We start from the raw sequence: 13,328 nt of genomic DNA on the forward strand, positions 1-13,328 counted from the left end.
TTTTCCTCTGACTCTGAAGTCAACATTTTTCTCTCTCTGTCCTCAACAGTTGCTCCAGCAAGCTACATCTACCAGTTCCCAGAGCGGCTTCAGTACCCAGAGCGGGTTCAGTGGTATGCAGAGGCTGGGAGGTGAGTTAATCCTTCCAGTCGTCAAGACAGCTGTCCTCCTCTGATCATCCACAAAGACACACACACAAGACAGCTGCCCTCATATCATCATCCACAAATGAAGGAACTGACACTTTTCATGTCAACAACCTTGTGACTCGGTGCTCCACGCCCACATAGTTTCACTACTGCCAAATCACATTTCTCTTTAATGAGATCATCGTCAGATTAATCAATGCTGCTATTCCAGGCCTACGCAGGCTGCTAAGGCCTAGCATCAACATGACTAGATCAAATTACCGAATGAATGCTGCAGAAGAGGATTTTAACTTGTGGAAAAAATGTGGTGCGACTTAAAGCAGGAACCTGCAGGCTGCATTATAATGATGATCATCACATTTCTTCTGTTAAAAATCTTTTTGTGTGTTTGGGAAGAAGCCTGACATGAATCGATCTAATGTTTGATTTCTTGTCCCCTCAATAATCTGGCCTTAGACCACAAGTGCTCTTTGATTTGATACATTGTACAATGTGCGGTCTTTTTTTTATTTTATACCAAGTACAGTTTACACAAAAGTATCACATAACAAAGATATTGAGAATGCTAGAAGCTAAGTAAAGTGGGTGATGTAGTAACCCTAATTAAAGCATAGGAGACCACACAGAATGAGCTGGTGCAAGTGCAGTGGTAACTGCACTGCCACTTCTGTTTACCAAGCATGGATTGGTCAGAGGAATATTTGCATAGTTTTGCTCTCAAATCAGGAAGTCCTTGTTAGGGAAGCAGACTAGTTCTACTATACAGCCATGTGAGTGTTCATTCAACATTGTTGTTTGAGGTTGAACCACAGTGATCCTTTCATAAATTGACTTGTAGTTTAAACTTTGCAGTTTAATGTGTTGTGTTAACTACACACTCTGCTTGCATTGTATCGCTGATGTGAATTAAGGTGTAATTACACCTGTGAAAAATGTAAAGTGAATTACTCTTGAGGTGACATGTAAGTGGAGTTTGACTAAGTTAAAACTCATTCTTCTGCTAATAGTTTTGTTCAAACCTTTGGGACAAAGTGACAACTAATGCCCACACCACCGCAAGCCAGTATGGAGCTACTGTACTATGGACATTCAAAGAAGCAATTCCCAGCTGGGCTCTAAAAGGTCCTGGAAGTAACTTCCAGGATTCAAATTACCGTAATAATGTATCCGATGGTAACTTGACCAGCAAGTGCAAATGGGAAGTCCCAAGATTAATTGTGAGATTTATGCATCGCGTCCTAAAAGCATAATGCAGGGTAGGTAAAAACAGCCGAGAAAATGCACACGCCTTGATGCCTGGCACAGTCCATCTCAAACTGTAAACGGTTGTTTATCTGTTCTTGTGTTCTTCAGAAGTTTGTTCTCTCAAAGACAAATTTGGGAAGAAAGTTCTCTGCAAGGACACACACGGGTATGAACTTGAAATTCTTGGCTCTGATAATCAACTCTTGTGTTTTTTTCTGTTCCCCCCTTCAGGTGTGAATCCCATGCAGCTGCAGAACCTGGCCACGTTAGCTGCTGCTGCGGCTGCAGCCCAGAACACTGGCAGCCAGTCCTCCAACCACATGTCTGCAAACGGAGCCATGGGAGGTTTGGGTAGTCCAGGTAATGTCACGTTGACACGACGAGTAGGGGTGTAACGACTCATCTGGTGCATCGATGCATCAATTTATATTCCTATGATCCAACTACAATAATTCTATTACTCTTCCAACTACTCTTAGTGTGACTGGTATCTACAGAATATCAAATCATTTTTGCAATGCAGATTGAATAGAGGCCTTACATTGAATGTTTGTGTACTTCTCTTTCTCCCAAGATGGCTGCCTGTAACCTAGCAACCTTTTTTTGTACAGTACATGCAGGGATGCAAACTAGTCACCTTTAGGTGACAGTCACCTTTTTCATCCCAAAATAGGAGGATTTCTGAGTGGTTTTTATGTCTGCGCTGGTATCTGTCCCCTTTTTCCACTATCCATGACGTTGCATCCCTGACATGGCAACGGAACAGACGACTGTTGCTGTGTCTTGACGTTTGAGAAATATATCATCAAATACATAATAATGTGGTGACTTATTACTGTCTCTTGTAAACAAGTCACAGTAGAATAGTAATGTCATGCTTTTCCAGTGTTTTACCTACTCTAGCACTGCATAGAAATTAGTCTATGCAGTGGGTGTCTTATTAGTGTCCACTTATTAGTCTATTAATAAGTGGTTGCCAATAGAGCAGCGCAGGAATAAGTCCAGAAGTAGCATGTTGGATCCTCAGGAGAAAAGGCTATGGGGTTTTAGAGTGGGGATTTTGCTTAAATGCATGCAATAAGATCTGTGGTTGGCAAAAGTTTATGAAACTCTCAACAGTGGCCTTTGTGTCGGCAAGATAATCTTCACAAATGACACAAAAGTGGTTACAGTATCGATTTCAAGTCATTGAATTGTACCGTATCTCTCTAAATGAGCCGATATCGCCCTTGTATCGTATCGCAACCATGTATCATGATATGCATCGTATCGTTAAAATGTGTCGTCATTTTAATTTACTTACCTTATTTTTTCTCTCTCATTCTCCGCAGAGAGAGAGAGAGATAATTTGGTTTCTGTTGCACAATTCACCCATGTCTTTGGGGAATGTTGTGTGTGAAAATAATCTAAACCTAAGTGCTCGACCAATCGAGCTACAAAGCACCACATGTAGCAGCTATTATGCTACCTACCAGTAGGTATGCAATCCTCCTCCGGCGACTATTTGCCTAACGGGCCCTTTATTGCCCGTCCCTCATTTATTTTATGGGAGTTAATGGCCCTCATGTTTTATTTTATTTTTATGAGAGAGCCCATTCCCCTTTTAATCTGTGTAAATATACATTGGCTCCCATCTGTCTGAGTTGAGCATATTGCTGCTATGATAATGACATCTCCTCATTAAGGGACATATTTTTAATGACCCCCTGACTGCAGTGTCATTCTCTCATAACCATAATAATTTGCAGCGAGGATGGCAAACGATTGGAGTGATATGGAGTGTTGTGAATGTGAACAGAGTGTCACCCCTGTGGTGTCTCTTTTTTTTCCCGTGCTCCCCAGCAGCTGGTTCAGCCATGGGTTCCAGCACTGCGATGAGCACACTGGCATCTCTGAGCACCCTGCAGGGTCTCGCTGGGACATCTATGGGCCTCAACAGCCTCAACGCGCTCACCGGCAGTGGTAAGTAAAGAAGCTCCTCCTTAAATAGCTGGCTAATGGCTAAACAAGGATTTCCTCGAGATATTGTTTTGTTCACACACTTCCAATTTGTGGGTCTGTCATTATGGGTGCACACAATGTTTAGCTTCTAGAGATGCGCGGACGAGCTGTGACGCCATCCTAATCCGCATGTACGTAATGCATAAACCATCCGTCCGAACAAATGATCTTCTACCATTTATAGATCCGCGCCCCCAACCTGCACACCCGACGTTTCACACCGCTATATTGCCCTTTAAATTATGTCAAGCAGCGAGTCTCGCATTGGGGAGACGGGACTTAACGTTTCTGCTGCCGTGGGATCGCTGCAGTGCAGGTACACTTACCGTTTCTGCTGCCGTGGGATCGCTGCAGTGCAGGTACACTTACCGTTTCTGCTGCCGTGGGATTGCTGTAGACTTCACAGCTGTTGCAGATGACATGTCCATCACTCGACTCGTCCTCATGTAGACTAAAAACACTCTAATCTTCCATATAAGGGCCAAAAACTCATCTGGATGGAGGGCCATGGGCCAAAAATAATAGTTGATGTTATGTGGAAATTACATTACATTTTATCGACAATTGACATTCTAACTCTCAAATTCAAAATAATAATAAAAAGCTACTGTTTAACCTGTTTAACAGTGATTTTGTTAGTGAGATTTAGATTTGGTTGTTACAAAACATAACCTATTTAAAAGGGAAAGACGCCTTTCTGGCAAAGTGCGTACAACTCAAGGTGCCGTGCCCTAACCATACCCATAGAACCCATTCTCATTCAGTTATTTAGCCCCCAACATGCTAGGTTCACATGGTTCCTAACAATGGATTCCTTAGGTCTCCTAGTTTCATACGATATAAGTATCAGCACACTTTCACAGGCCACAGCTTTGAAAGACTCATATCCACAGTGCTGTTTTGTTTTGTTTTGTCAAATCCATGGTGGGCCAAAACAAACTGGCCGTGGGCCAAACTTGGCCCGCGGGGCCCAAATTGCTCAACCATGCTCTACTACTCGATATTTAGATCATGACTGGATTGGCCCAGTCATAGTCTTCATTCTCCACCATCAGCGGAGAATGAAGACTATATCTTTTCAGTGTTCCCCACAGGATTTTGAGAATTTGTGGTGGGGGACCGCAGACCCCCTAGGGGGGTACGGGGGCATGCCCCCCCGCAAGATTTTTTTTAAACATTTTAAAGTAAAATGCATGAATTTGGTGTACTTTGAGAAAGCTTAAGAGCAAAATTAAAAGGCTAGATCTATGAAGAACATGTCATCATTACTGTGCTGTGGGTTTACAATGACAAACTAAATTTCTCCCTATAGGTCAGGGATGATCAACTTGCTTTGCCACTTTCGTGAAATGATAGAAGGCGAGGGGCCAGTTAATAAACAAACAATATACATTTTTCTGTAGCGGATTGTAGGTTTGTGGGGTGTCAGCCGGAGTTTAGGCTGACAGTGTTGTGCACACCGGATAGTTAGTTAGGTTAAGTTAGTTAGGTTAAGTACATACATAAGTGCCTGGGTAGCGAGCAGATGGCGGTATTTGACAATTTAGCAGCTAAATCATAGATTATTGAAAGATATTCCATATTCCAGACTGAAATGCTATAACAGAAGTATTGGCCAGAATGACATGAACATTTATTGGACACTTATTCAGCGGATATCTTGCATGTTGCGTTCAGGTGCACTGTAAAAAAAAAAAAAATTTTTTTGTCAACATCTTATTGTGGCGGTCCAAATATTATTGTGGCGGCCCCGGCCCGCCACAAATTCCTTTATGTATGGGAAACACTGTCTTTTGGTAGATGCCGTACCGTACTGCGAAATTGCCTATTGCTGCATCCCTATGTGAGAGTGCTTGAAGCAACACAAGGAGACTTCATTGGCTGCCTGTCCGCTTCCGCATTGATTTGAAACTATCGTTGACTGTTTTTAAAGCCCTTAATGGACTGGCCCCTCCCCTACCTCTCTGAGCTCTTGCACCGCCACACCCCCTCTAGATCCCTTCGGTCAGCGGATCTGTCACTCCTCGTGATCCCCAAAACTAGGCTAAAAACTAGGGGAGACAGAGCCTTCGCGGCAGCTGCCCCCAACCTGTGGAACAGCCTCCCCCTCCACGTAAGGTCTGCCCAGAGCCTGGAGGTTTTTAAATCCCTCCTCAAAACCCACCTGTTCCCCCTGGCCTTCCCCTCCACCTAACCACCGTCAAGTCCCGGCTTCTATTATTTCATTGTTTTAATTATTTTATTGTTCTTACTCCTTTTATCTGCTTCTCTCTTTTCTCTCCTTTTAATCTCTCATCATATCCTGTATTGTGTTGCATTTTTACTTAGTATTCCTGCACTTTACCTGTTTTACCTGTGAAGCACTTTGGTTCAGCTGCTGCTGTTTGTAAATGTGCTATATAAATAAAGTTGACTTGACTTGACTTTCTGTTTGGTTCAAATTCAACTTGTGACTAGAGTCCAAGTCATGTGAATTGAAGTCCCTACCTGGTTTTGGTGCATATATTTTATAGACTGCAGAAGATGATTGTGGGCTATGAGTGTGTAGCAAATGTATTTTTGTGCGTGTTCTCAGGTATGGGGGGCATGAATGGCCTGGCAGCCTCTATGGCCAATGGCTCGGCTGCCAGCTCCATGGATGCCCTGACCCAGGCCTACTCAGGGATGCAGCAGTACACCGCCTCCTCCCTGCCCTCCCTCTACGGACAGTCGCTCCTGCAACAGGCCGCTGCGGGCAGCCAGAAGGAAGGTGAGGCGACCTTTTTAAAATGTGTTTGTTCTGTCTTGGTTTCAATAGTTAATATAAGTCAATTGGCACCTATATCCATATGTTTTGGGAATGCTCAGGTGTAAGATCATTTTAGGTACAGATTGCACTGATTTTATCAGATATCATTGGCTCTAAAATACCCTGTTTACCCAATGTTATGTTGTTAAATGATGATTCCTCCGTCAATATGTCTGGTAAAACCAAAAAAATATTCTTCTCTGGCCTTACAGCTGCAAAGAAGATTCTGGTAATGAGATGGAAACCACCCCATGTCGTTAAAGTAGATCAGTGGATGTCTTTATTTCATAGTACTCTTGTTTTAGAATCATCCATGACCATAGCGAGGGTAAATGGTGTAAAAAGGGAAACAATTGAAGCTCTTACAGATGCGATCGAATTAGTAAAACGATATAGCCTACGTCGAGTGCTGTAAAGTGTATCATATTGTATAGCGTGCTTGCATGCAGGTGTATATCTACACTGTATATGTGATTGTATGTATGCTCTTTTATATGTCTTGGTGTGTACAGGAGATGGTGAATGGGGAAGGGGAATGAAAGCAGCCAACATGTTAATGTGAATGTTATGTCTATAATGTTATAATAAAAATTTGGTCATAAAAAAAAATTGTTAATATAATTAGATTAACCTATTTTGTCTGAACCTATTTATATCAAATAAAATTGCAGATTTGCACTGTCGCGTGCAGAAGAATATCATTCTCTGTTCGGCTACATTTGTGACTCACAGTTGCTCCCCGTCTTTTATTTTTACTGGTGGTGTAGGGCCAGAGGGGGCCAACCTGTTCATCTACCACCTGCCCCAGGAGTTTGGGGACCAGGACATCCTGCAGATGTTCATGCCTTTTGGAAATGTGGTCTCTGCCAAAGTCTTCATCGACAAACAGACTAATCTGAGCAAGTGCTTTGGTATGTGCACCTCTATCCCTAAACAACAGGAGCTGCCCATCCGAATTATTGTATAACAAACGGTCTTCGATAGCAGCTAACTGAAGGCAGAGTTTATAAGTGGCTTTTACAAAAAGGCCTAAAAACAAGAATAGTAAAATAAAAGAAATTGAGCAACAGAACATTGGCATCATTGGTCTCCGAATGCCTCTTGATGGTGATTGTTACTGTTGACTGATTATTGTGTCCCGCCACCATGATGGTACTCGTTATGCGGGACATGTCAACGTGTGTGTGTCTGTCTGTGTGTCTGTGTCTGTGTGTGTGTGTGGACACATTCTTGTGAAGACAATAACTGAAGAACAATGCATGATAGAAACTTAATGACGCCACAGGTGCCCCCCATAATGAGTAGATGGTCTGTTGAGATGTTGGAGGACCTTGCTGCATAAATTTGCAAATTTGAGGAGAAATTGACTTTCTTCAAACGACTAGAACTCCTTAAAGGGGAACTAAATCCCCATAATTCTGGCAGAAATGGCTGCTGCTTGATTAAAAAAAAAGAAGCAGATTCCAGCCGCTAGTTTGTTCCAATGTAACACACTTTGAGTGCAGAAGAGCATCTGGTCTTGTCTTCACTGTACTATACAGTCGTCAGACCACTACAATGTCTGACCTCATCACCCATTTTTACCAACAGCTTATTCTTATGACTTTGAGCCCAAAATAAGGTTATTTGTCAACAAAATACACTGGCGGACACTGTGGCTAATGAGCAGACCAGGGCAAAACCCAGCCACTCATGAAACATCTTAAAAATGACTAAATACACTGGAGGGGGGCTTTAATGCTTGAAATATGATGTTTGTATTAATACCATTGATATTTATGTCAATACACACAAATATTGACATAAATATTTGCTCAAATGCATTAATTAGCTGAATTATTGACATCACCAACATAAAAGGTTACGTTTAATATATAATGATGATTATGGAGAGATTAGTTTAGCACGCTAACACAAATGCTACAACTGTAAATAGTACGGCATTATTATTCCAACTCATCCCCTCTCGTTCTCCAGGCTTTGTCAGCTATGACAATGCGGTGTCAGCGCAAGCCGCCATCCAGTCCATGAACGGTTTCCAGATTGGCATGAAGAGGCTGAAGGTTCAGCTGAAGCGCTCCAAGAACGACAGCAAACCCTACTGATCCTAGCCCCGGGGTCTCCCCCCCTCCCCAGCTTTCATGCTAGCACTGCTAGGGTAAGTTCACCCCCCAGCCAAGGTCACCACAGCAGAGACTCACTGGGGCGGGCGGGTGGGTTGGTTGGGTTGGGGGGGAGGAGAGGGGGGCTTGTCTTCACCCACGCCCACCACTGGAGGGAGACTCATCCTATCCCTAAAAAATGGTTGCAATGTTCTTTCCACATTTTACTGTATCTCCCATTCCTGCGGTTCCATCGTATAATTTGAATCGTATAAAATGTTTTAATTTATATGGTTATTTATGACTATCACTGGAGTCAGTGTTTGCTGGAGGTATTTTGTGTCATTTTGTATTGAGAGGAGAGCGTCAGATGTATTTTTTCTGTATCATTTCATTACCTTCGGGTCAAGCTAGACAGGTTGACTAAGGATCAGTTATTGTCTAAAAAAGGGCTGATGCCAGTCCACGTAAACCCCCGGCCCCAATGCTTCAGCCTTTTGTCTGGGTCTTTACATGTAGTCTGTCGCGTTCATCTGTTTGTCACCTCTAATATATATGTGAGAATCTTTTGCACTCTTACCTTTCAATCTCTCTGTCTTTCTCCCCCCTTCCCCCCCCTCCCGTCCCCTCCCTCTCACGATCTAAGCCATGTTAAGCTAGGCTACCTCTCTCTTTCTCCCCTCTATTAACAACCTCTTCCAGTCATTCATCCATCCTCCCAAGTCTCCCAAAAGGGACTGGCTCTAGATGGATCTCTTTGGGTGCCAAGTATAGTGTTTGTGCATGTTGGGAGTCTCTACCATACATGTGGTGGTGTCACTTCTTTAAATCTTTGTATTGTTTTGTGTGTCTGGGTGGGGTCGGGTGGGTGGGTGGTTGGGTGGGGCGGGTTGTACCCCACTGTCCTTATGTGGTGATCGGCATTGTTTTTGTTTGTTGTGCCTCATGGCTCAAATGTTCTTGTGCTGTGGCCCTAACTTTCTCTCTCCTCTCTTTCTCTTTTCTCTCTCTCTCTCTCTTCCTTTCATGTTTATCTTCCTTTTTTAGAACAAATCTCCATGCCTGTTTGCTCATCATTAGCCTAGCATGTCTTCATGGTGTTGAAAGCCAAGCCAAACTCCTGGCCTCATCATCCCACCATTGTCTGTGATGTCTCTCTAAGCTCGCCTGACCAATACCTGGCCACACCCACTGACCCTTGACCTTAGCTCAACCTGATTTCTGCATGTATATTCCTCTTTTTGTTTTTTGGTTCAGTTTTTTCTGTATAAAAATGTGACAGGTGGGGGAGAGAGGTCAAGCAAATCAATGTGAAAACTTACCTACGCTCAATTCATTTAAGATACCTTTTTTTTTGCAAATGTTTTAAAGCCTGTGGGATTTTTTATTTTTATTTCGCTTTTTATGTTGCTTTCTTTTTACCTCTCTCAGTAAAGTTCACTTGAAAGTTGAATACAGGGATTGGCACACAGCTGTGCTATTTAGTGCCATTAGCAATATGTTGGCTTCTAAAAAATAAAATAAAAACAATAAAAAAAAAATGCTATAGAGCACTTTCCAACACTTTTGAAAGTCAGATCAGTAAAACCCCTCAGTGCTCTATAATGGTTTCTACATTTTGCGGGCAGTGTAAAGATTTTCACCGAGGCTGTAAAAAATATATATCTTCTTTTTTCTTTTTTTCTTTTACGAAAATATTCAGTGTATTTAGCTTCTTTTTTTTCCCTTTTCCTTTTCAAAATATTGACGGCACAATAAAAGGTACATTTGCTCTGTTTAGAGAAATGGCTACCTACATGAGTCAACTTTTTTAGAACTGATTCACAAATAGACAATCTGTGGTTTAAATGCACACTTAGATTACCTATATTTTATACCATTGAATCTATAGAAGTTTAACTAACGGAAACCCAGGCAAACTTTGGGTTCTTTGTAGATTTATGTTGTAATGTCATCTATGTCGGGGGGTCTTCAGTGTATTACATTTTCAAAAAGGACTAAAATCAGTTCGCTTGATCAACACAGCCTTTTAAGGGTCATTTCTAGTGAATTAAATGCATACTTAACTCAAAGATTCCTCTCTGAAAACACAAACTTTCTTTTCAAGTATCATTTTATAGGGTCACATCTTGAGTATATAGGCAATTTTTTTTCCTGCATAAAAAAAATGAAGTTAAATTTAGTGTTAAATTTCTACGGTACGTCTTGTTGCATTTTGGTGAATTTCTTGTTAATAATTTGATTAATGGATGTTTCACTTTGGTTTAGTATGGATGCCTCATATTGAAAGATTATTTACAATGTCTGTTAATAACATAGATGCCAGACAATGTTTTTGTTTTTTTAAGTGCCCATGTGTCAAATTCACAAACAGTGTTTTAAATTCAAACAATTTTGTTTCCCTGTGATAAGTACCCAGTTTTCTTTACAAAGCAACTTGCACAAACACGTACCACCAGACACAAAACACGTTTTTCTTTTTCTTTTTTTGTGGGAGCCCCTGAAGAAGAGATCACTTGGACACAACACACAACCTGTGGTTCTCTGCACATTTTACAGACACATACATCACATACATATTCTTTGTGCGCATTTAAATTGTTCTTTTTAAGCGACTTCCAATAATCACGTTGTAGTCATACACCCAGCACAGCATATTAATAACCCTACTAAATCCACCACAGCAGTGTTGGTTTACAAATACATTCCATTTTTTCAGCACAAGGTTTACACAGTTTTTTTTTATTGGGGGAGGGGGAGGGGATTTTTTTTTGTCCGTTGTACTGCAAGTTGAGGTAAGCCTGGTAATGACACCTGCACCGCATCACCCCCAAAGAAGGGTTCCCAAAAACTGCGTACCTGATGGCGCTAAAGAGTTGTCACCTCAGGGTTTTTTGTGTGCATGTTACTAGATCACACAAGCGATTAAGACACAAAATGCACATTTGTTAACCATCTAACACATTTCGGTTTGGGTTTTTTTTCTTTCTCCAAAAAAAAATGGTACCAAATTTGACATGGTAACTAAGGAAGTGTTTTTGTTGGGAGAAGTTAAGCACAATTATGGGAAATACTCACTTTTGCGGAATGTTGTGTGTGTGATATATATATATCCCAAATTATCAAGGTACCACTAATTTCACTTTTTAATATGGGCATGTGCTTTTTGCAGTGTGTTTTTTCTATCCAAATGCAATACAATATTCAAAGTGCCATATACGTCTAGAAACTGCCTACACATCCTATTAGGCCTTGGTTAGAGATTGCTGCAGTTCGCCTTTTTGTCTATTTATGCCAGTGTCATGATAGCTCTGTCACCTGCTCGTGTTTTCCCCCCCACTCTGTGTGTTGAGTTATTAGGAAATATGTATTGTGATGTACTGGATCTGAACAAATTGGCAAAAGATTTATGTAGATAAACAATAAAACTTCCCTAAACAGTTGAAGGATAAACCTCTTTGTTAGTGAGTGTAAAACATTATGTACTGTAACACTTTGCGATACAAAACCCCCAATGAGTAGAACAACTGGTAATGGTCAGATCATGTCGGAGGAAAGCTGTTGAATTTGAATGAACAAGTGTCACCCAAAAACTCACGTAAAACGACAACTTGGGTGGCGTGTTAATCAGACCATTGACCATGATAGATTTGTTAAGATCAGTCAACACTGAACAGATTGCAGCCCTATAGCGATTTACAGTGTATGGTGAAGTGTTACTTTTGAATGAATAAGCACAATGTACAGTACACCAGTCCCATTATCAACTTGACTCACTTCAGGGGCTTCCATCACAAATCCCATTCATCTGTAGGATCTTAACAATCACTTTCTTCAATTCTTTCTTATTCTGAAGTGCTATTTTTGACAGTGTGGTAGCTTTGCATCTCTAGATATTGTCTTGGTCCAAAAAAAAAACAAAACAAAAAATATCTTATCCTGTGTTATTTTTCTTGTCTGATATCTATAGGACTTTGTTCATGTTCCACCAATAATTTGATAGATGTTTGTGTTGTCTTGATGAAAGCCAAAGTGGGTGCATCTTGATGTGATCTGTATACATATAATACTTTTTCTGTTTTATCAACTTTTTGAACTGGGTGGGATTTGAGAAAAACAAAATGACATAAACAGGCTTTCCAATTTCTACAACTGGTTGTTCATATGTATTTTGTACCAGTGAAGCTTTTTATATTGGAAATTAAAGAAAAAAATCTATATTGGAAAAAAATTGTCTGGCTTCTCACTGTGGCCTCGCCTTGACTAGGTCTTGAGTTTGGCCTCTTGGTGGTGTCAAGCAATTTTTTTGGTCACTAGTTTTTTGTCTCTAAAAGATGCCTGATTTGATTTGTTTGGATCTCTACATGTCCCTCACTTCGTTAGTCAATTTCATTTCGGGGGGGGTTGGGATCCTCTAAATCGTGGTAAGTTTCATGTTAGTATTTGTGCTGTCCACATAGTTTAATGGTCATCGGGATTTAGACAACTTGTGTGGATAATTGTCTTAGTTGAGCAGTTAACTATCTGTTGTTGAGTTTCAGCCTTGCTTTTACCTGTGTAGAGTTTTCTGTTTTCCCATAGCGGAGTGTGTAGCCGAAAGACTCTGTGTTCTTTTTGGTCAATGTTTGTTCATGTGTGGTGTGTTTCTTTGCCTCTGTCTCCAAATTAAACCATTTCCCCTAATATTGCTTGTGTCTTTGTGTGTTGTGTAGTCCTGGTGCTTGTCCAGTGTTGTAAAGACATTTACAAACCTCCACCACCCCCTCCCCTCCCCCAGTGTGTCATGTCCGCTAACTTTGTTTCTCTCCATTGTGCTTCTCTTTGCTTATTATTTTTCCAATTGACAACAGACACGGGGAGGCAGTAGGTATACAGTCGGAACTAGAAATTAGCACGTGCTTCAGCGCGCTGATTTTCAGGGTGGAGACTCTGTAAACGATGCGCACATTTTTGGGGTGTGACCAACCTCATGCAGAAATTCGGCACTGCGCTCTGTCGGGTCCCCAGCAGCGCACCCCCCAAGTTTGAAGTGGGGCGGTGCGC

At 41.4% G+C, this 13,328-nt stretch overlaps 1 protein-coding gene across 2 annotated transcripts in view; it reads left to right on the forward strand.

Annotated features, from left to right (window-relative positions):
• The window catches only part of LOC310800710 (CUGBP Elav-like family member 2), a 62,523-nt gene extending 49,559 nt beyond the window's left edge, over nucleotides 1-12,964 (forward strand). The window contains exons 8-14 of one of the 2 annotated variants that reach the window (XM_083663324.1): nucleotides 50-131; nucleotides 1,626-1,754; nucleotides 3,237-3,356; nucleotides 5,971-6,144; nucleotides 6,951-7,094; nucleotides 8,161-8,341; nucleotides 9,333-12,964. In XM_083663324.1, the coding sequence (XP_083519450.1) occupies nucleotides 50-131; nucleotides 1,626-1,754; nucleotides 3,237-3,356; nucleotides 5,971-6,144; nucleotides 6,951-7,094; nucleotides 8,161-8,288 (777 nt within the window). In that variant the 3' untranslated portion in view covers nucleotides 8,289-8,341; nucleotides 9,333-12,964. The remainder of the gene's footprint in view (nucleotides 1-49; nucleotides 132-1,625; nucleotides 1,755-3,236; nucleotides 3,357-5,970; nucleotides 6,145-6,950; nucleotides 7,095-8,160; nucleotides 8,342-9,332) is intronic. The other variant, XM_083663325.1, reaches the window with a different exon arrangement.
• Nucleotides 12,965-13,328: the final 364 nt, after the last annotated feature.

The sequence above is a fragment of the Poromitra crassiceps genome (genome assembly GCF_964638095.1).
Source record: "Poromitra crassiceps genome assembly, chromosome: 30".
Classification (NCBI taxonomy): domain Eukaryota; kingdom Metazoa; phylum Chordata; class Actinopteri; order Beryciformes; family Melamphaidae; genus Poromitra; species Poromitra crassiceps.